At 38.4% G+C, this 21,464-nt stretch overlaps 2 protein-coding genes across 4 annotated transcripts; one reads left to right on the top strand and one right to left on the bottom strand.

The window, feature by feature from the left end:
- The first annotated feature begins 180 nt into the window (after positions 1 to 180).
- Positions 181 to 15,756, top strand: LOC139943745 (cold shock domain-containing protein C2-like). Of its 2 annotated transcripts, XM_071940520.1 has the most exons (5): positions 181 to 320; positions 7,455 to 7,700; positions 9,103 to 9,273; positions 10,082 to 10,210; positions 14,551 to 15,756. In XM_071940520.1, exons 3-5 carry the CDS (start codon positions 9,155 to 9,157, stop codon positions 14,720 to 14,722), a joined length of 420 nt encoding a protein of 139 aa, XP_071796621.1. In that variant the 5' UTR covers positions 181 to 320; positions 7,455 to 7,700; positions 9,103 to 9,154; the 3' UTR covers positions 14,723 to 15,756. The 2 variants fall into 2 exon arrangements, with proteins under 2 accessions (XP_071796621.1, XP_071796622.1); XM_071940521.1 differs by lacking the exon at positions 7,455 to 7,700 and having other exon boundaries at positions 192 to 320.
- LOC139943744 (N-sulphoglucosamine sulphohydrolase-like) lies at positions 1,021 to 7,443 on the bottom strand. Of its 2 annotated transcripts, none has more exons than XM_071940519.1 (5): positions 6,950 to 7,443; positions 5,810 to 6,076; positions 5,062 to 5,212; positions 4,440 to 4,672; positions 1,021 to 3,576 (listed from the first exon to the last, which is right to left on the bottom strand). In XM_071940519.1, exons 1-5 carry the CDS (start codon positions 7,044 to 7,046, stop codon positions 2,771 to 2,773), a joined length of 1,554 nt encoding a protein of 517 aa, XP_071796620.1. In that variant the 5' UTR covers positions 7,047 to 7,443; the 3' UTR covers positions 1,021 to 2,770. The 2 variants fall into 2 exon arrangements, with proteins under 2 accessions (XP_071796620.1, XP_071796619.1); XM_071940518.1 differs by lacking the exon at positions 4,440 to 4,672 and adding an exon at positions 4,144 to 4,385.
- Positions 15,757 to 21,464: the final 5,708 nt, after the last annotated feature.

Below are 21,464 nucleotides of genomic sequence, written 5' to 3'. Positions count from 1 at the left end.
CGCGTTGCTTTGTTGCGCGCGGTTTATTTTTTCATTGGTGCGTACCGTGTTCTTTTGGAACATTGATGACGCAAATAACTTAGGGTTATTTGTTCGTAATAGTGTGCGTGAATGTCGCGTTGACGCATACAAGCAGCGCGCTAAGGCCGCCACACGTAAAAGAATTATCATTTTTATTTTATGTATGATTCCTTTCGACTTTCCAAGCCCTGCATTGTTTCAGCAATATGTGACATGAACTTGTTGTACTGTTGCTCTGGATGGTTGACCCTATATTTAATCCGCAGTTAAGCTCTATTATAAAGAACGTTACAGAATTGGTAAGAAACAAAATCGTGAAGTTCACAGATTTAGATAAAACATACACGGTCTAATGATGATGAAATATCTATCATTTATAGATAAGATAGTAGAAAACATCTCGTGAAATATTTCTGTCTGAAATGTCATACTAATTTTTTTTTGATGAGAAACACATATTCTAATTTTGCGTTTAGGGTTTATCACTCAATGAGCGTTTTATTCATTTTGGTTTTTGCATCGATGTCATGCAAAATGTGTAATCAGTTTTCCACTATTTTCTCGTGACCCAGATGGCCGATCGATCTCTATACTTCCAGTTTTGTAAATTGATTTAAGGTGGATTACACTGCCATCAACTGTTTTGTGAGCAAAACCCAATAATGTAATGTTCCCTAATGAATGTCTTGGCCTTTACTTGTGTGGCCATCGGGACAGCCAGGTATGATAGTTCTCTTTCTTGCTTTTCATCTCTGTGGACCCCGGTTCGATTCCCTGTACCCTGTTGGTCTTTCCATAATGTGTTCCTCACACGTCTAAACCAGAAATAGTCTTCAATGTACTCTTTTAGACAGTTGGGTGTGATGGTGTGTCAATTGGGATGGTTTGCCGACTACGGTGTATAATTTAGAGACAACCAAATAACCATTTCTAAGAACAAACACTTTGAACTCTATGTTGTCGTTTATATCCTTTAAAGGTACAACCAGTTCATGTAAATTGATGCTGCCAACCTTTTTATATACTTGTTTATTTTAATTTAAATTTTGTATAGGCATATGAATATAAAACTTCTACAAACCACTTAATAGAATCTAAATAGAATCTTTTAAAACAATTTATTTTCAACATAAAAACACATTTAATATTTGTTTTAACCAAAAAACAATTAATTTGGCATCATCAACAATAGCCCAGTGTATTCAGTAATATTCAATTCCTGGTGGATAATAATCAATACGACTCGGTGCACTGTGCACTGTTTGCATCAATTAGTAAATAATGGTCTTTATCCCTGATCAATCTATTAAATTTAATAGTTAATAGTACAAATATTTTAGTACCTTGTTTGGTAGATACGTGCGCTATATAAGACTTTAATATTATTCTATTTAATTGTTGCGTTACCCGCTACTAAAAATAGGGTTCTAACTGCATCTAGCTACCGGGCAATCTCGGTGGATGGTCTATGTATGGCACTGCTCCAGAATTGCAAAGGTCTTGGGTGTGAATCCCACCCGAGAATTATATGCCTGTGATTTTATTTCCCACAAATCTGTGGAAAGTACTGAGTATACAGTGCTTACACACAGCGATGTAAAGGTAAAAACCAAACAGATTTCGATTTTATTTGAGTATATATAAAAAATATGCATGGTTAATCCAGCATGATTAATTTACATCAAAAAGATGAACATTTCTTCAAACTATTTCAAAAAGGCATTTAGTAAAAGTACAGAAATCTAAGCCAACAAAGCTTTTCAATGTTTTTATAGTTTACATTTTAAAAGTAACTCTTCACAGTAGATGAGAAAATAGAATTATCTGTTGCAAACTGCTTACCAACCGAAAGGACCTATGGTAAAAATGCAAAAATGCAAAAAAAAAAAAAAAAAAAGTTAATGACCTGACGTTTTGACCCTAGCCGAGTTTATAAAAATACACTAATTTTCAACATTTGTATTTGTGGGCTCAGGGCTATAAGGTCGTTAGTGCAAGTTGTACAGATTTCGTGAATTTGGATTTTGCATATTTTGGACCTTCTGGTGCACAAGTTTATTGATAAACAAAGTAACTGTTTATAAATCGTTTAGAAACGCTTGTTATTCTTTGTCAACACTTTTTTGTGTGAATCGCTTTCAAATTTATACCCGTTTCTTTTAAATGCACTGGACACTATTGGTAATTGTCAAAGACCAGTACTCTTCACTTGGTGTATCCCAACAATAACAAATGCATCAATTAACAAACCTGTGAAAATTTTGACTTAATTGGTCATCAAAATTGCAAGAGAAGAATGAAACTTTGTGTGCTTTTGGATGCATAATAAAAGGCTTCAGCTAAAGTCTTTTATTATACGAGTGAGAAATTACCTCTTTCTCAACAACTATCAGAGGAAGCCGTTTCTCACAATGTTTAATACTATCAACAGCTCCCCATTGCATGTTACCAAGTATGTTTTTATGCTAAAATTTATTTTGTGTAATTACCAATAGTGTCCAGTACCTTTAACCTCTCTTCCATTGCAATTAAGAACCTTAAAGCACTGTGCCTTTATAGCCCGGTTCTATGGCTATATAAAAACTTTTACTATTTTACATGAGGTATACACAGCTATTTTATATTCAGACCAGTCTGTTCTCCCAAGGATTTTTCAAAGCGCTAAATTGAACCATGGCCTTTGAAAGTTTTGTACATGGTGTTTTCTTTTTTTGTGTTTTAAAAGCTCTAGTTCTTAGTGAAAGAAAGTTTATTCATTGATGGTGTCAAGGTTTTGCTCCTGGGTGTACTTTTCACTATGTGGTTCATTATGGAGATCAATACATTTAGGTCCATTGATCGCACCGTCGGGAAAACACCTCCACGGATCATTTGTAAGATGTCGCCAGTCACATATAGCCTTCTGCATCTTACCCAACGTCGTTTTGTGATCTTGCTGGTCGGCCAGGTTGATTGTCTCTTTGGGATCGTGCAAGAGGTCGTACAACTCCCATTCTGGGCGGTAGTAATACTGATCCAACGTCTTGAACCATTTTGTTGGTTTACCGGCCGCTGTGTTATTTAGAATATCCACAAACGTCGGGCATGACGCAAGATCCTGAGCAATGGGGTACGGCGCGCGGTAATTCATGTTATGAATGAGGCGGTATTGCTTGTTTCGCATCACGCGCATCGGGTACGACATTGTTATCTCGTGGAAGTCATGGCTTGAGAACACAACATCCCAGTCTTTTACCGGCTCGGACAGGGTGAGCGGTAACATGGATTTACCGGTCAGGGTGACTTTATTACGCAAGAGACTGTAATCTGGAAACTTGACCCCGAACCAGTCGAGGACGGTCGGCACGATGTCCGTGGTGCTAGTCATCGCATCGCTGTACTGCCCCCAGCGGTTCTTGTTGTAAGGGTTGGAGACCAGCATCGGTTCACCCATTCCCGTTTCGTAGAGATTGGTCTTGGCGTTGGGGAAGGGGATGCCATTGTCGGCCGTGTAGATGATGAGTGTATCGTTTAGGTAGCCAAAGGATTTCAGTTCACTCAGAAGCATGCCAACACCTGTGTTGCAGAAAGGAAATTTATAGATAACTAGTATGAATAGACAATTATGTACTTTGGACAAAAGTGTATGACAGAAAATGTGATATGAGACAATGACTAGAGTAGAATTGCCTCACTCTAGTGACATTTGGTCCAGAAGGTAGAAAATAGTAAAGATAGTTTTGAGAATTTATAGCAGGCCCGTTTTCTTTGTTTTGAAAGGGCAAGAGCACCAAGGCATCTTCTCCTTGATAAAGGGCACTATATGAGGAAATTGTAAACTTCTACTGTAGCATTTCAAGGGCACCGAGGTAATGACCAGGTGTCATGGAGGCAGTCCAAATCTTTGCCTCCGTGAAGTATCAGGCCTTTATTGCTTTTATTGCGGGTCTTGCTGAGTCCATGGCCCAATAATCAATATAGAGAAGCTTAAGCACAAAAAGTAGCTAAGCACAACAAAACAACGCTTACTAGAAAAAGGTGACCAGCCAAAACATCATGTCCTATTAATGTACAATTTGTGACCTGTAACCTTTTTCTTTTTAGCTAAGTAACCAATACTAGAGATAGTTCAACAAAAAATACCTGCATCCAATCTGCTGATTGAAGTGTACTGAGCACTTATGTCTTGCCTGGTTGCCGTGGTATCCGGTAAATACCACGGAACAACGACATCAGAGTGGTTATACTTTGACGGAGTCCAATCCTCTATCACCCCCATACCCGCCTCACCATTGCCAAAACGCTCTGCGAATTGTCCGTATTTTGGGATATCTGTTGGATCGGCTCGGTGCGAATCTTTGAACCCAATGTAGAGCAAGAAAGGCCTTGACAAAAAGTTTTAAAATGAAGAAAAGAAAAAGAAGAAAAGATTAAGGTACCTTGGTCCATTCGACTGATTGATGTGTACTGTGCCGCAATATCAATGCGAGTCGCAGGAGTGTCCGGTAGGTAGGGTGGCACAATCACATCCTCTGGTTTATAGTTCAGTGGGTGCCAGTCCGGAATGACCCCCTGCCCGGGTTGTCCGTTACCCCATTGCTCACAGAATAAACCAAGTTTTAGGTTACCGCAGCGATGAGGATCATTGAATCCAACATACAGCATGAAAGGTCTAGTGAAGAGGAAATAGGGCAGGCTCAACAACAATGTTCATTCATTTGTCATTATTGAAACAAACTTGATAGCATAAAAACAATTGCTTGATGGAGAGCTGTTGATTGTATAAAACATTGTGAGAAACAGCTCCCTCTGAAGTAACGTAGATTATGAGAAGGAGGTAACTTCTCACTCAAATAATAAAAGACTTCAGCCTTCTAAAGCACACAAAGGCAACAAGGGTGTTATTTCTTTCATTTTTCTCTTACAAATTCAATGACCAATTTAGCCCTTATTTTCACAGGTTTGTTATTGTATGCATATAACGGAATACACCAAATGAGATTACTGGTCTTTGACAATTATCAAACGTGTCCAGTCACTTTTTTCACCAGAAGTACTCACTTTGTTGGGTCCATGGTAAGAAAGGTCCGCACAAACTCTTTCATCCTGGTGATATTACGAGCACACTGAAGCATAGGGTTGTTGAACTCAGTTTTCTCGTAGTCAAACTTAAAGACAGTTGCGGGGGCAACATGCTTTTTGCCAATGATTCCTGCAATGATTTTAACAAAATAATTTAAAAAATTATATCAGAAACAAGAACAGTTGAACAAGGAACGCAAAATCTGCAAAATTCATTTCAGTCAGCTTAATTAAACCTGAAAATCCAAATCCTGCAATATGCTTCCTTGGTTTTGTTCCAATTAGTTGGATTTTTAATAGCCCAAACTTTTTTGCGGTCTTGGGTCTCGTCTCATACTAAAGTTTATAAGGGCTGGTCCCCACCTTGGGAGGGTTAGTCTTGGTCTCGGATATCAAGGTTTCGGTCAAGGTCTCAGACCTCCAAGATTCGACTTCAACACTGCTGCAATAAAAAGAATGTAAGTTTCACAATGACCAGAATAAGTATTGTCGCCTAGTTACTGAATCACAATTCCTCTACTTGTGCAAGACGTTCAACCAGCAATTTCCTCATACAAACATTGCAATGTCTGTATGAGGGAGATGGGCTGTTGCCAGCTTGGTGTTTAGGCCTTATCCCATTGAGGTAGTTTGCAGAGTTGCCTTGACGAGAAGATCATCTCATAGACTCGACTAATTCAAATCTAAAATTAGATGAAATTATCTACGACTTGTTTTGACAAAGCACCTGTTTTGATCCCAGCTGGCTTGAGTATAACAGGTAGAGTCAGTGCGTCATCATAGGAGCGGAAGTGATGGGGACTGTGCTCCAGGCCAAACATTCCATTCTGATGCTGTGGTAAGCCGGTCAGAATGGCTGACCGACTGGGAGAACAGCTACTGACCGATGTATATGCATGGCGGATGACTACACTGCTGTGTGCTAGCTGGTTGATGTTGGGCGTCTTACAAACGCTGTTGTTGTATACTTGAGTTTCAAAACCTGCATCGTCCGCTGATTGATGAAATAAAGACAAATTTGTTAAGCTCAACTGTTTGTTAATATTAATCATGGTTTATCATCCCGACTAGTTGTGATGATCGTAACCCTCCATCCTCATGACGATCGAAGACTGGAGGTCCGACTGTTAGGAGGAGGGAGGGTTACGATCATCACAACTACATCCCGACCAGGTGGTAGGATGCCACTCTCTGTATGCAACACTGCACTGCCTTATTGTATGTAATGGTCGAGTCCACCAACCTGGGCCAAATTTCATAAAACCTGTATAAAAAAACACATTAAAAACTTGCTTAGCTCAGAACATTTTTGTACAACACAAACTTACTACCTGGGTAGGACGTCGCGTTGTATGCAGTGGAGGAGTCCAACCTGGGCTAACTACTAGCAAACTTTCCATAATAAAGTTTACGTTGTTGAACTGGTGCCCAACTAATTTTTCTAATTATCTAAGCAGTATTTTCTGCTTTTAAACATTTTATCCGAAAAGCTTCATGAAATTGGGCCCTCTGCATGGATAATCAAATCTCACTTCCCCTCATAACTCTAGCTACATGTATACCGCTCTATTGAAAAAGCAGGTTGAGTAAAAATAGTTGTAACTCATTCAGTCAATATCAGTAATGTAGGAAAAATTCTGTATGGCGCCACCACTTTCCCATTCGATATATGAAATAATATAATATCTAACTTACCTCAATGAGATATCCCTTTTTGTAAAAATTAGTGAAAGTGGTGGCGCCATACGGAAAGTTATGTGGGCTAATTGAGGGACGGGAATATTTAATCATTAAATTTTAAAAATTAAATGCAAAAGATTGTTTAACTTTTTAAAATTAGAATCTAAATGTTTAACATTATACTCACCTATAATGACCAAGGCATTTCTTTTACCAGTCGCACCCAAGGCTTGGGTTTCCAATAGAAAAGAGCACAACACGAGCAAAAATCTAAATACTTTCATCTTTAATTTGTGTTGTTTACATAGCCAGCAGAACCCTTCCTGCTAATTTGTGATAATCTCAAATCTGCCCTGCTTTCAATTTGTCCCCAAATCAAAAGCACCCGATTCGAGAGTGCCATGCACCAGATGGATAATCGATCATTAATTTTATGACACTTTGCCACAGCAGGTCAGTGGTCACGAGTCACAGTAAATATTGTTCAATCCAAGTTCAGAGTAAAAAGAACAAGGTAAACGATGCATGTGCACACTGTGTCAGTCGAGGTCAACTCAAAATCCAAACATAAACTAGTTTAAGTCGGTAACTAGTGGCGCGCCATGATAACTCCCGATTCTCACAGAAATAAAAGGAGACCGAGCTGAAGCTAGTCTTGTTGCAAGATTTGTTTGTTTGCCTTTCTCGCACAGCTGCCGTATACACACTATACCTGGCTTAGCCCATGAACCGGCATAACAGGCTCGTGAAAGGTAAACAAGAAAGACTACAGAACACCTCAATAAAAGAGGACTTGTGAGAAGTTGAATACAGTGCTTGGCGCATGCGCATTTTACTGTACGGATCGGAGAGAGGGCACTGCATGTTTTTGTTTCGATAGGCTCTTTCTTTCTTCTTTGACTGTCAACTAATCGGAAATATTGGAGTGCCCATAAGTGGTAAGTAAACGTGTTGTTGTTTTAAAACTTTCTCTTCTATTCTAGAGTTACTGTCTGAACCAGAGCGGAGGTTTATCTCGAGATTCTCGATAAATTGGCATATTCAAATGACTATGAATTGAACTATCAAAAAAAGTATCATACTATGTTTACTACACTTGACTAGAGTCCATCCTGCACCGCCACCCGGGCGAGGCACAGGCTGTGTACACTACAGGTAGTCAGTACTGTGGGGAGCGAGTGCACTGAAAACAAACTAGCCCAAGTTACTCCTAGAACTGAGGTTTGTTTGTCCGCTATCTAAGACGATAGCGGAACGAGAACCTCATAGTCATAGTTCTACTTTTTCTAGGTAGGACTGGAGTTAGCCCACCACATGAAAACAGTCACACTCACACTTGTGTACTGTGTGTAGTTAGCGCTACCTTTGTTCTATTCTAACTTTATTCTAATTGTCAAAGAGTGAATCTTCAGAATCTTCAGAAATTATAGTTTTTATACTGCATGAAAACGCCTTGGAAGGCCTAAACACACAGTAAAGATATATCAGAACGTCATAACAAGTTCGCACATGTATTTTTTATTATTATTTTTATTATTAATAATTATTGTTATAATTTTTTTGGGGGGCGTTTACTTGGATTATAACTTTCCGTATAATGCCACAACTCTCACAAAACATGACTTCCTGTTCCTTTTTTATCAGACCGTTTTGATTTCATTTTGAGAATTTCCAGTTCAGAAAGTCACAAAGTGGTCATCTTTGACTCTACTTCTAGAAACTATAAAGGCTCCCCCGTGAGAGCCTTATAAAATATAGTTTCTAGAAGTGCTCTGACTCTTGCTTGGGTGATGGGGTAGATAAAATGGTAAACTTTATGAACTCATTCATCGGGCTAGTTACAAAAACAAATCTTGTTCTTTCTTTTTGTCTTTTATGAATTAAGTTTTTGGATAATGCCCTTTGGCCTTGTATAAATAAGTTTTATAGTGTAAATATTGTTTTACTTTCAAATTTCCATTTTATGGACAATAAACATTGAATTGAATTGTGGGCAAGACTAAAGCATGCAGACTTCTTCTTTTCATTTCATTTTATGAACACATAAACCTAGTTGGGTTATAAAAAATGTCACAAACAAAATGCTTGGTTTTGGCATAGAGCGCTACATTTCATAAAATTTTTACATGCCTTAAACTTTGCTCTTGAAGGGGCACAGCACAACATTTCTCTGCTAACAAAGAGGCACTTCTATGAGGAAAATGTCTTGTATTGAAACTTTGCAAAGGGCACCACAGAAAAAGTACAGGGCACCACGGCAATTGCGTTAGGTGCTGTGGGTTAGATCGTGGCCTGCTTTGTTATTTTTACAAGCTTTGTCATTTGTTTGTGTACTTACAGAGGAACTTCATAACTTGAGTTTGTAAAGAGCTGTACTGTGAGATCCAACAAGATGGCAGCCGAAGGAACCCAAGTTGAAAGTGGAGGAGATTGTGAGAAACGTCAGGGAAGTCTCCCAATGTTTTTAATTCCTAGTCCAATCATTACAAGGAGAACAAGAACAGAATCCATGTAAGTATCAGGCTCTTACAATAGTAACCTATTCCTCTGACCCGAGAAAAAAAAGTGCAGGTCCAGTAAATAAAATAGTAGCTTTACAATCCCTGTGGTATTGTGGAACCCCCCCCCCCCTCCTCTCCTCCTCCCCCTCCTCATCGAGCCTTCGGCCTCGTTCGATATGGTACGCAGGAGCGCTATATTTTTCCCTATTCAACTCGCGCTTTTTTGATTACTTAGAATGTCAAATAAAAAAATATGCAGGGATGAGAAATTTAAGAATTTTCCGAATTCAGGTATTTTTTTTATGTCTGCCTGGTGAAAAAAGTAGCCGTTGTTTTACTTCAAATAATTCTAAACCCAAGGGGTTACCAAAAAGGTTGCAATACCATCAATTCAAAATACACGGTACCTCCCTAAATTCAGATAAGATTTTCAAGCTTTTTGTCAGCAGTGATGCTCAACCCTGATGTTGGTTCACATGAAGTGCGGATACTGATCTTTGAAAAACAAATGTTGTGTTTTGAAAGGATGGTTTGGGGATGAATAAGGCTTGATATAGTTTAATATTTAAGTAGTTTTCTAAAGTCAGCTTGTAATAAGGTTTATCGCGATTCAGAACCGCAATGCATTATGGGTAGGCAGATGGGGCATTTGCTACCGCGGTGTATGTTCTCATGCACGACGTGCGCACGCATGGCCTATATCTTTGTGTGGGTTAAACACGCCCCCTATATATATTTTGCTATTCGTGATAAGCCTTATGGAAGGAGAACTAAGTCTGAATCTTAATGTTGGATATTGACCATGATTTTTCCTACAGGACCAGCTTAGCCGCCCAAGGTGCAAACAAACACGGCATCATAGTGGACTTTTCCAAGAGTAAAGGTCATGGCTTTATCCGACCAGACGTTGAGGGCAGCACGGATAATATCTTTCTCCACATCTCAGAGTGAGTATAATTGCACCTTGTAAATATTGTAACGTTTAAAGCCCCTAGCTTGGTTGTAAAACTTTACAAAATGTACCGTGTGTGAAATGACAACAGGTTTTTCAACATTGCTATTGTACAACCATGCTAAGCCAAGTTGAGCAAGGGACCCTTGCTAAATTGCTCTTGTGTGAAAGGGGCTTAAGTGTGTACTTTTGTTTTCTTTATTTGGGGTTAATCATTAAACAAGTTGATTAGAGTGGGATGTGAAGCTACAACCTTTGGGTATACATGTAAGTGCACCACCAGCTGGGCTATCCTAGCCCTATGTCTTTGTTATGGGTGCCAGTCAGAAGCCATACAACCTGTAACTGTCGTAAAGCAAGGGATCACACCCAAGGTTATGATACAACCTTGGAAGCAGTAAGAGGGGTCACTTACATGTAAAGTTGAGCTTTATTTTAATTTTCCGATGTCAAAACCAACCGGAGAGGAGAATTTCAAGCCCAAACGCTGTCGTCTTCTGCAACGACCCCGATTTATCGGCGTATATTTTAAGTCACATAAATTCACGCATTTGATTAGAAACGTCACTATGGAGCCCGTTCATTGTTGCCTTTCTTCTACACACTTGAGTCAGGGTTGTCTGTGCAGTTTGTGAAGTAGCAGGTGAAAAAGTATTAAGTAGCCGTTTTTTGTCAAAGTACTAAACAAGTGCGCTGTGGTGCGTTGTGAGCACTTTCTGGCTTAATCCATTGAATAAATTTTCTTAAAATCATGACATCTTTTGTTAAATTGACTCCTCAACCTGCCATATTAAACATGTTGCCCTGTCTTGAAAGATGGGGGGGGGGGGGGACACATTGTAATTCCTAACATTGTCGGCGTGGTGTCCGGGAAAATTCCAGGTGTAGATGCTCTCTGGTGCAATCTAGGGAGTCTGATGGGCGATGTGCCCCCTCTCAGATGTTGGAGTTTTAAAAGGCCTATTTCAAGTTTTTGATACACCATTTTTTTGCTATTGGTATTTCAAGTTATGATGCACCATTTTAGATGCTCTGTGGAGCAAGCGAAGGCCAATAATGGACTTAATGAATGAAACAGGACATAAAGCCTTTAAAATGTATGCAGCAGTAGAAATTTTTGGGTTAGTAATATCTTCAGGTGTGGATTTACATGTATGACACAAACTTGACTGCGTATTGTAAACAAAATGTTACGTGGCGGTAAGCTTGGGCGATATCGATTTATTTTATTCACGATATATCGCCTACAATATATCGCAATATTCGATATAATCGCGATTAATGAAATTTGACATCATCAGTCTTAAAACTCCAAGTGAAAGTTGTAGAAGAGACAGTCCTAGTATAAGAGAGGTGTTCTAATGACCTATTTCGATTAAAACCAAATCCATCCGATATCGAAATCGTGTCCAAATTAATATCGCGATATTCGATAATATCGTGATATCGCCCAAGCTTACGTGGCGGGAAAGGTGCCTGCGTTAATATTTGTAATGCGCAGATTTGGGGTATCGGAGGATATATTAGTTTTGGTTTTATCCATACACACTGATGTGTGTTAGCACTGTATACTCATTTTTTTCCCCAAGTTCTGTGTGTCTGTGAACAAAAAGCCACCTAGGCATTTACCCAGGTGGGATTCGAACTCACGATCTTTGCAATTCTAGAGCAGTGTCTTACAACATGCACCAACTACACCACCGAGATTGCTTGGTAGCTTGAGGCAGTTAAAATCTTAAAACCAAAATTAATATTCTTTAGGACTATTTACGATGCAAATTTCCATCCAAGAAATGTTTACGTTCTTACTCACAAATTTATGTATGTGTCAAGTAGTTTCGGTAAGTGATCGTGCCCCCAAAAAATTCCAAAAAGTTCCGTTCAGGACAAGTTTTGTTTTACCCCGTTATAAATTCACAGTGTTTGAAATTGGATATGTAGAGAAAACATGAGGGAGTTCACAGTGACTGGGTCTACATTTGTTTACAAACCACAGTGACTTTATTGACAGAAAAGCAAGCAGGTGGTCTCTAGACTTCTCACTGAAAAATTAAATTCACATCTAATAGTTAAATATAATGGCCTCCAAACCTTCCAGATGCTCCATACTAGATTTAACGTGTTTAATCAGCCAGTCGAAACGGCAGAGTGCTCAGCAATAGGTTAGAGAACTGTGTGCCTTTCAGCGAGTTTTAAAATCATTCCTCTACTAAAAAAATAAAAGTGCCTTGGAAGTCCAGCACAAATTTGACATCAGAGCATTGTTGTTGACTACACGTACCTGTCCTGGCATAATTTTGACGCCTACGTGAAATGTTAATTTATTTTTAAAGTACTACAAGAGTGTATGCATGAAAGACACGACAGTGTTATAAATAACTGTGCATGAATGTATTCATATCTTTTTGAAGATGCTGGACCAAAATACTAAGCATATTTTTCTTTCATTGTGTAAGATTGTATTCTAAAATGACATAAATGGGAGGCTATTGGGGCAAGGTTCTAGACAGGACAAGGGTGTCCAAATTTGCTGGAAATTTAAAAACTTGGGTGTCAAAAGTGTCACTCGTGTTTGAAAAACCTTTTTAAAAATAGGGTGTCTTAGACACCCCTCTTGCTAACGAGTTGGCAGCAGATTTACATGTACTTGGTAATGGTAATATATGGTTTTCTGGAAATATGTGCATGAGACGTTCTGAAAAACAGTGGAAATTGTAATTACATAATTTGATTATGATGTCCTGTGTCAATATTTATGCAGTGCCTTTGTTGTGTTTGTGTTTCGAGCCTAAAATGCCCAGCTTGTTGTGGTTTTCAAAATTTTAACTCAAAAACTAACAAGTAAATCTTTGAAACCAAACCAAAATGTATCTTGCTGACTTGTGATGCCTGGGTACATGGACCTCCAAAAGCCTTGAGTATTTATTCAGTGAGTGCTCTTGCGACATGTGGATTCTACTTAAGATTGATGACACTCTAATGATTGATGACACTCTAATTTCAGGATCGAAAAAAAAAATATTGTACATGACCTTGGCACGGACACTAGAAGAATTAAGACCGGAAAGGAACTTGTTAAAATAAAGTGAAAATGGCTGGCAGTGATAAAAACTGGCTATGGGGGAAAAATATACTGATGTTAAGGACAATTCATGTCTCTGCTTATCTGTGGAATTCTCTGCCAACATGAAGTTAAGCATAAATAGCTTTGACGCTAGCCTGGTAAGCCAAAAAGAATAAGAACAAGCTAAATTTCATGTTTTAGTCTGTGAAATACTTTTAATGTGAATGTATCCTCTACCATTTGGTGATGATTTGTTCACTGGTTATACTGCAGGACTTGCAATCCCAATGTTGTGGGCTTAAATCCTACCCAGCTAACCGCTGATTTGACAATGGCTAGAAAAAGTGTTGTTGTCTACATATAGTTACTGAATCACAATTGAATTGTGCAGTTCACAATCATTGCTGTTAACCAACATGACCAACATGAGCGAGATTGACTGTTGCCAGCTTGGCATTTATATCCTCTTATGGGAGCTGGCCGAGTTCCCTTGATGGGAAGATCATCTAAACAAACAAACAAACATACTTATTACTGCATACATCCATGTAGATCTACCTTATTAAACCATGGCTAGGGCCCAATTTCATAAAGCTGCTTAAAGACATTGGACACTATTGGTAATTGTCAAAGACTAGTCTTCACAGTTAGTGTATCTCAACATATTATGCATAAAATAACTAACCTGTGAAAATTTGAGCTCAATCGGTCGTCGAAGTTGCGAGATAATCATGAAAGAAATAATACCCTTGTCACATAAAGTTATGTGCTTTCAGATGCTTGAATTTGAGACCTCAAATTCTAAATCTGAGGTCTCGAAATCAAATTCGTGGAAAATTACTTCTTTCTCGAAAACTACGTCACTTCAGAGGGAGCCGTTTTTCACAATGTTTTATACCTCTTCCCATTACTCGTTACCAAGAAAGGTTTTATGCTAATAATTATTTTGAGTAATTACCAATAGTGTCCACTGCCTTTAAGCACAAAAAGTAGCTAAGCACACAAAATTATGCTTACCAGAATAGGGTTACCAGCCAAAGTAGCATGTCACATGTACATGTGTCTGGTATCCTGCTTATGTTTGCTTAGCAGAAAGTTAATGAAGCTGAAACTTCTACACGCAAATTATATTACAAACATCTTCATTCACAGTGAGGAAGGATTCATGTCATTGCCAAAAGAAACAATCCACAAAAGGTTTCAAACCCTTCAAGCAGCTCTAAGAAACTGCGCCCTGTTCTTACAATAGCTGAATTTTGGTTTTATTGCAGTATCGATGGTGACTATGTACCCCAGCCAGGGGACAAAGTAATCTACAAGGAGCACCCTCTACCTCCTCAGAATGTTCAACTACAAGCCGTTCATGTTAAGATTGTGCAGATGGATCGACATCATGATCACCCTAGATGGGAAGACCCTGAAGCTCACTCTCAGTCTCACTAATCACATCTTAGTCTATTCCCATTCCTTTCTTAACGTCCAGGGGTCGGTTTCAGAAAGATAGTCCTAACTTAAGATTAGTCCTTGGACTCTTTAGAAGTTATTCCAAACTTGAGGCTTGTACTCCTACTTGTCCAACTTGTCGAGATAAGAGTCTTTGTGACATTCACCCCAGGGCCCAAGTTCGTAGAGCTGCTTAGGCACAAAAAGTAGCAAATCACAACACTTGCTTAGCACAATAGACCCTTCCCATGAAAATGTGAAATGCACATAGCGCGTGCGCACTAACGTTTTGGTTGGCAAAATGAGGGAACATCCTGCTGTTTTGTACATGGCTAATGGGTGCGTGACGCAGACGCGATTGCGCGTCTGCTTAGTGCACAACTCTATGGCGTTTGCCAACCAACAGGGTATGTACGCATGCGTGAATGTAATTAGCATATTTCATGGGAAGGGTCCATTAATTTCTAAGTGGATAAGAGTGTAGACTCCAGCTTTGGTGTTTCTGTTCAGCAGTGTGTGGGTTCGGATAAGGTTACCAGCCAAACTACCATGTCACAAGACAACTTGTGACTGATATCCTGCTCATTTCTGCTTAGCAGAAAATTTTCAAGCAATATTCTCTGCTTAAGCAGCTCTATGTAATTGGCCCCTGGGACCAAAGAGCTGCGGACAAATAGTTGCTAAGCACAACAAAATTATGCTTGGCACAATTAGGTTCTAAACGGATAAGAGCGCCGGACTAGAGAGCTCTGGGCCCAATTTATAGTTGCTATGATTTTAAGGATTTATTCAGCAAACAACAGCTGAATGCAACAAGTGGAAGTTTGGTTGGTAATCCTGTTTTAATCAAGGAAGAAATTTCATGCTAGGCAAATTTCTGTGCTTTGCAGCTCTATGAAATTGGGCCCTGATGTTTCTGTTCAACAGAGTGTGGGTTGGAGCTCAGGTTGTGACACCTGTGTCCTTAAAAGCAAGACACTTAACCATGATGTTTTGTCGTTCGGATGGGACTTAAAGTTGTGTGTGTTGTACACTACATGTATAATGCACATAAAAAAACAAAGTGTACTTATCAAAAAGAGAAGAGGTTCGCCCTGGTTCCTGGTTTGATTAGCAGCATATTGCGCCACAGCATCTTGTAAACCATTGAATGGTGCTATGTAAAGGAATTGGGTCTCATACATGTACTTCAAGCTTCATAATATCGTGCTGGAAAATACTGAATGTTGAAGGGCCTTGAACGTCACTTAGTGATGGATATGAGCCCTAGATAAAAACTTGAAGTCGCTATGGTAACCAACCAAAGTACTTCCTATGCACCATGTGAAATGCAACTATTCTTTGCTTTAAGCAGCTTTATGAAATTGGGCCCAGAAGGTGACAGACAACCAAGCTAAAGCCATGAGTTTGTTTAACCAGTAATTTGTTTGCAATGTTGTATAATGTTTAAGGGAAGGTATACGTTTGATGATCAACCTTAAAATGGCAATAAACACTTACTTAGTTAATAGTAGGACTTAGCTTTCGATAGTATGCAGCATTTTGAGAGTCATTTTACTTTTAAGTAATGAGGTTAAGGCAAAAAAAATGTATTAGTTTTGTCCCCAGAAATTTGAAACAACTCGTAAACAACTCCTTATAAGGGAATGCTGTGGGCGTCGCGCGTATCGCGTGATGTGGCACAACTGTTTCAGCCGTTGCTCTCGACCAATAGGAATGAAGAAAGTGTCTTATAAGAACAGGTGCAAGTTCGCGTGTCAAGCCAATGAATTAACACTTTTTACCGGTCATAAACAAAGGTTTATACACATCCACGTGACGCGCTTTCCACCAATAGGAATAGCGAAACTGTCTGAGATATTTATGAATGCCTGGATACGTATAGATCTACATGTACTTTAAAACAATGGTTAAAAACAAACAAATGTATACGTTTCCTTCACTGTTGCTTCACGTACAGTTGTATCCTTGTGAAGTTAACTGCTTCTTGGTTGATTTACCTTCCATACAGGGCCTGATTTCATAGAGCTGCTAAGCACAAACATTTGCTTTAAGTATGAAATATTTGCCTTGATAAAAACAGGATTACCAACAAAAGTTCTATGTGATATAAGCATACAACAGCTGAAGACCAGTAACCAGCAATATGCAACAAATGGAAATTCGAATGGTAATCCTGTTTTGAACAAGAAAGAAAGTTCATGCTAGGCAAATTTTTGTGCTTAGCAGCTCCATGAAATTGGGCCTTGGTCTGTTTTATTTGTCAATTCCAACTCAATAAGTATTTTAAGAAATATGTGTTAATTTTTTATTAATGAAAATGTTGAGAGTTTTGGGGGATTAGATGGGGGTAAGAATAGAGCTTTCGAATGAGGTAATGGAGGGGGGGTTGGATGTGGAAATATTGAGTGAGCTCTTCATCTTTAAAAAGTGTGCTTCTGCCACGTCAAAGTGACATTCCATATTTGTTGTGCAAGTACAGTCTTGTGTATTCACAACCTAATATCACATAATAACCGTAAGTGTGTAGTGTTAATGCATTCATCACATGATGGCATGCAGTCAGACATAGTTAATCTACCCTTCAAAACCATGCAGATGGTATTGATCACCCAAGGTGGTAGACAGTAGACACCCATCATTTATGTAGTGTAAATGTAAATTAATTATCATTCTTTCAGTGTATTTGTAATTGAAGCTAAATTTTAAGTATTCTTTCGAAGGTGTTTGTACTGTACTTGTACATATAAAGTTTAGTATCCCTTGTCATGCTTGTGAAAACAAAATGGATTGAATATGGTTTAGACACATGTACCTCATCTTGTAACAGTTGGGCACAAGCAATAGTGGTCAGCTATTTGTACATGTACATATAATGTATGGAAGTTCTACAAATATCGAGTATATTTTTCATAGTGCGTTTTCCATTTTTATGTACAGGTAATGAATGATACAGTGACCTCAGATTTGTGACTTACAATACCCATACCCAAATCCTTCAAAATCTTAAAAAGTTTTTTTATTTCCTGAACTTTGTTGCAGGATTCAGTACCGACTTAGTGTATAGTTAAACCAAAGGCTGGAGTGAGGCAAGCCTAAATCTTGTATGAGTCAAGTCTAATTATTGTGTGAATCAAACCAAACTTGCCGAAGTCATAATCTTATATGAGTCAAGCTAAAGTCCTGTATCAGGCAAGCCTGACTCAAGCCTGAGTGTTTTGTGAGTCAACTTAAGTCAGGCCTAAGTCAGACTCTTGTGTAAGTCATGTAAGTCGTGTCTGTTATGTACGATATATCCACTGCTGGATCTATTGGGAAATGATGGAACCTGTTATGGTGCAGAGCACATCAGGGAGTAAAACTTTTTAAGGAAACATACATGTAGGGCAATAGTAACTGTTGGGAAATTAGCTCTTGGCCATGGCCTGTTTTACAACCTGTTTCTAAAGCAGTGTTTGTTTTATAGTTTTTGTTTTATAAAAGCAAAGCATTATTACTTTGCATTATTACTTTCCTGTAAAGTATAAAACCAACCTTTTACTTGAGCACACTTGAATAAGTATTAAGTTTTGAAAACGAACCTTTATTTCTTGGCATACCTCTATATATTTCTCAAAAGCCAACGCCATTCCATTCCTTTATTGTGAAATAAAACTTTTTGTGTTTGTATATTTTCTGAAAATCCAAAGTTCAATTATTCTAAAATAATCTAGACTTGTGTATATGAACACTTAAGGCTCTATACTACTCTTCATTCAACATTATTCTGAATAACAAGTTTTTACCTCTCTGAAGAGTGCTACATGTAATAGAATGACGGTAAAATAAACATTAAAGGCAGTGGACACTATTGGTAATTACTCAAAATAATTATTATCATAAAAAACTTTCCTGATTACAAGTAATGTGGAGAGGTTGATAGTACAAAACACTGTGAGAAACATCTCCCTCTGAAGTGACGTAGTTTTCAAGAAAGAAGTAATTTTCCAGACCTCAAGTTTAGAATTTGAGGTCTCGAAATCAAGCATCAGAAAGCACACAACTTTTTGTGACAAGGGTTTCTTTTTCTTTCATCATTATCTCGCAACTTCGGCGTCCGATTGAGCTCAAATTTGTTGAGGTACACCAACTGTGAAGACTAATCTTTGACAATTACCAATAGTGTCCACTGTCTTTATCATGAACTGCCAAATGTATAACCATTGTGAAATATATCAGTATTTTATAAGAGTAATTTCTGAAGACCTTTCCAAAGTAGTACTTAATGATGTTTGTGCATCTATGAGCATTGATATAATGTTAATAGCAACCAATAACCCCTGCTCCGTGATGCAACCAGAATACCTGCTTGTTAATTTGTTCAATGTGACTGTTAGATTTTAAAAACATCTGTTTCAGGCCTACCAGGAACGTTTATCGTTGAAAGGGCAAGGCCATTTTCATTTTGCAAAGGGCACTTCCATTGGAAAATTTCCAAGTCGATGGAAACTTTTGAAGAGGGCACCAAGGCCAAGACGAGGGGCAACGGAAGCCATGGCCTGCTTGGCCTGCGTGTAATTCCAGGTCTGTTGTTTCTGAGAAGAGATATGAACAAATGTTCACATCCACAGCTACAGGGTTGCACAGTTTGTGTCTCCGGCCAACCCAACATCAATGTTTGTGTGACCATTTGAGTAAGCTATAGTAAGACCATGAAAATGTTTACCTTGCTATTCAAGTGCTATAAATCAGTGCTGCAAATACCCATACAACTGTGTAAACGTTGTCTGATATGCTACATCTTTAAAAGTAGGCCTCCTACATGTAAATTTGTCATTTGTTTTTGGCATTCGAAAAGAGTAATAAATTTCCATCGTCTAGTTTGGCATTACAGTACGGCCACGGAGGAAGGGTATGCCATTGAAACGTGGTGTCATTGGATATCAATAACTAACACTTCTTTACACCCCAACTGCCCAAAGAGGAATTTGCCATCAGTTAAAAGGGTCAATTCCAAGGCAGTATTGATTGAATATCTTTGAAAGTTCTAAATGAAACGAAACATCCCCGTACAAAAATGTAAAGTCCCATTTTCCTCAGAATGATGTCATCGGATATTTGAGATGATGAACAAATTCGCATTGGAAGGGTATTGAATACAATGGTAACTTACACTATTCTACAGGAGGTTATAGAGACCTTTAAATTGTTTCCACACTGGAGGATTCCATCTATTGCAAAATGAGTACATGTACATCACATCATTAAATTTGCCATTTCCCTTCCTTTTTAAGGACAGAATGTGAGCACATTGTTTGCATATGGCAGCATTTCAGAATAGAATATTTCTCAGTTATAGTAGTTGATATTACTTATCATATACATAATAATAGTGGCTATATAGCGCATAATCCGTCTCGCAGTGAGGCTCAGGGCACTAAACAATATGGAAAAGTGAAGAGCAGATAATACTAATCTGGATTAGAGTGTGCACAAATAGGTATTGAGTAATTGTTTGAAAGAATTGGCTGGTGAGGCTTGACGAAGTGCAAATGGAATACATAAATTAAACATTGGATGTTAGAGCAGAACAGTTCTTGGGGGGGGGGGAATGCTCTATTCTGATTGTGAAGTAGTGTCACTGACTTGGACAGTGCCATCCTTTTATCAGTTATTTAAAGGCATGTGTTAATACAGCACAAGGTTGCTTCAATTTCAAATACAGCAGGCTACTGCTACAGTTGTATAGGGCAAGGATGGGCAAGGCAATTTCTCCTAAGGGCACCTCAGTGAGTCAAACTTAAATATGTACTTAAAACGATTCAAAGGGCACTAAGCAATGACCAGGGGGCATGGAGGCAAATGCTTCCTGTTGCCTATGTAAAGCATCAGGCCTGATACAGAGTTAAAAAAAAAATCATATTGTCCCTTTTTTTCTCATAATTTCAATCCATTGAAATTTATTCTGTACAGGAAAAGACAGAGCGATTTGGATTACTTTATAGTTAGTACAATACAAGCAAAGATTATACATGAATAGTTATACTGAATTTTCGTTACACCCAAGTTATGATTAATAAGGAGGCTGTTTGAATAAGTCGAGGCTTGTGGGATACAGCACACATACGGTTATACAAAAACAACAAGCAAAGGCAACATATAAAATCAAAACAGGAGAGAACACATATTTGAGATCGAGTTGATATGGTTAGTAATACAGCACCTGCTGGAATATGTTTGTTTTTCATTCCAACGTCAGTACAACATTTAAAAAATAGTAAATGTCCTGACCTAGCAACCCTACACTGAAATGTCATGCAGTCCTAAGCAGTAGAGGCCAGACTTTTTTTCTTTTTGCCTGATCCTTTAAAAGCCCTGGAAATGTCAAGAGGGTTAATCCATAGTCGTCTTTAAGTATGAATAATTCAAGCACAGATTGTGCTATTATCATAAACGGATAAGATGCACAATAAGAGGCAATTTGTTTGATCTTTAAGTCACCTGACTTTCTCCATTAATGATAAATGAACCTCATCAGAAATTCACTTGAAAGAGAAGTCTGGTGCGAAAGGATTGGGGCGGGAAATAGGCATCTAAAGTGTCTGATTGTGAAACATACTGATAACAATATTTTAGATGGAAACAATTCTCTTGGGGAATGGCAGTAGTATTTATTTTAAAATCAATGAGCAGGAATGGCATTCTTCCTGTATGTTATTCCAAAATCTGATTTGTTTTTGCCCTTGGGAAAAATTAGAAAAAC

This window comes from Asterias amurensis, chromosome 11, assembly GCF_032118995.1.
Source record: "Asterias amurensis chromosome 11, ASM3211899v1".
Classification (NCBI taxonomy): Eukaryota; Metazoa; Echinodermata; class Asteroidea; order Forcipulatida; family Asteriidae; genus Asterias; species Asterias amurensis.
The sequence above is the reverse complement of the archived record's forward strand: the minus strand, read 5'-3'. Positions and strand labels throughout refer to the sequence as shown.

Excerpts from the sequence above, each read along its gene's own strand:
- LOC139943744 (XM_071940518.1), bottom strand. The coding sequence starts at position 7,046 with ATGAAAGTATTTAGATTTTTGCTCGTGTTGTGCTCTTTTCTATTGGAA. Across the intron at positions 5,213-5,809 it reads GCCAGCTGGGATCAAAACAG|GAATCATTGGCAAAAAGCAT; the intron begins GTGCTTTGTCAA and ends AAATCATTGCAG. Across the intron at positions 3,577-4,143 it reads AATCAGCAGATTGGATGCAG|GTGTTGGCATGCTTCTGAGT; the intron begins GTATTTTTTGTT and ends TCTGCAACACAG.
- LOC139943745 (XM_071940520.1), top strand. The coding sequence starts at position 9,155 with ATGGCAGCCGAAGGAACCCAAGTTGAAAGTGGAGGAGATTGTGAGAAA. Across the intron at positions 9,274-10,081 it reads AGAACAAGAACAGAATCCAT|GACCAGCTTAGCCGCCCAAG; the intron begins GTAAGTATCAGG and ends TTTTTCCTACAG. Across the intron at positions 10,211-14,550 it reads ATCTTTCTCCACATCTCAGA|TATCGATGGTGACTATGTAC; the intron begins GTGAGTATAATT and ends GTTTTATTGCAG.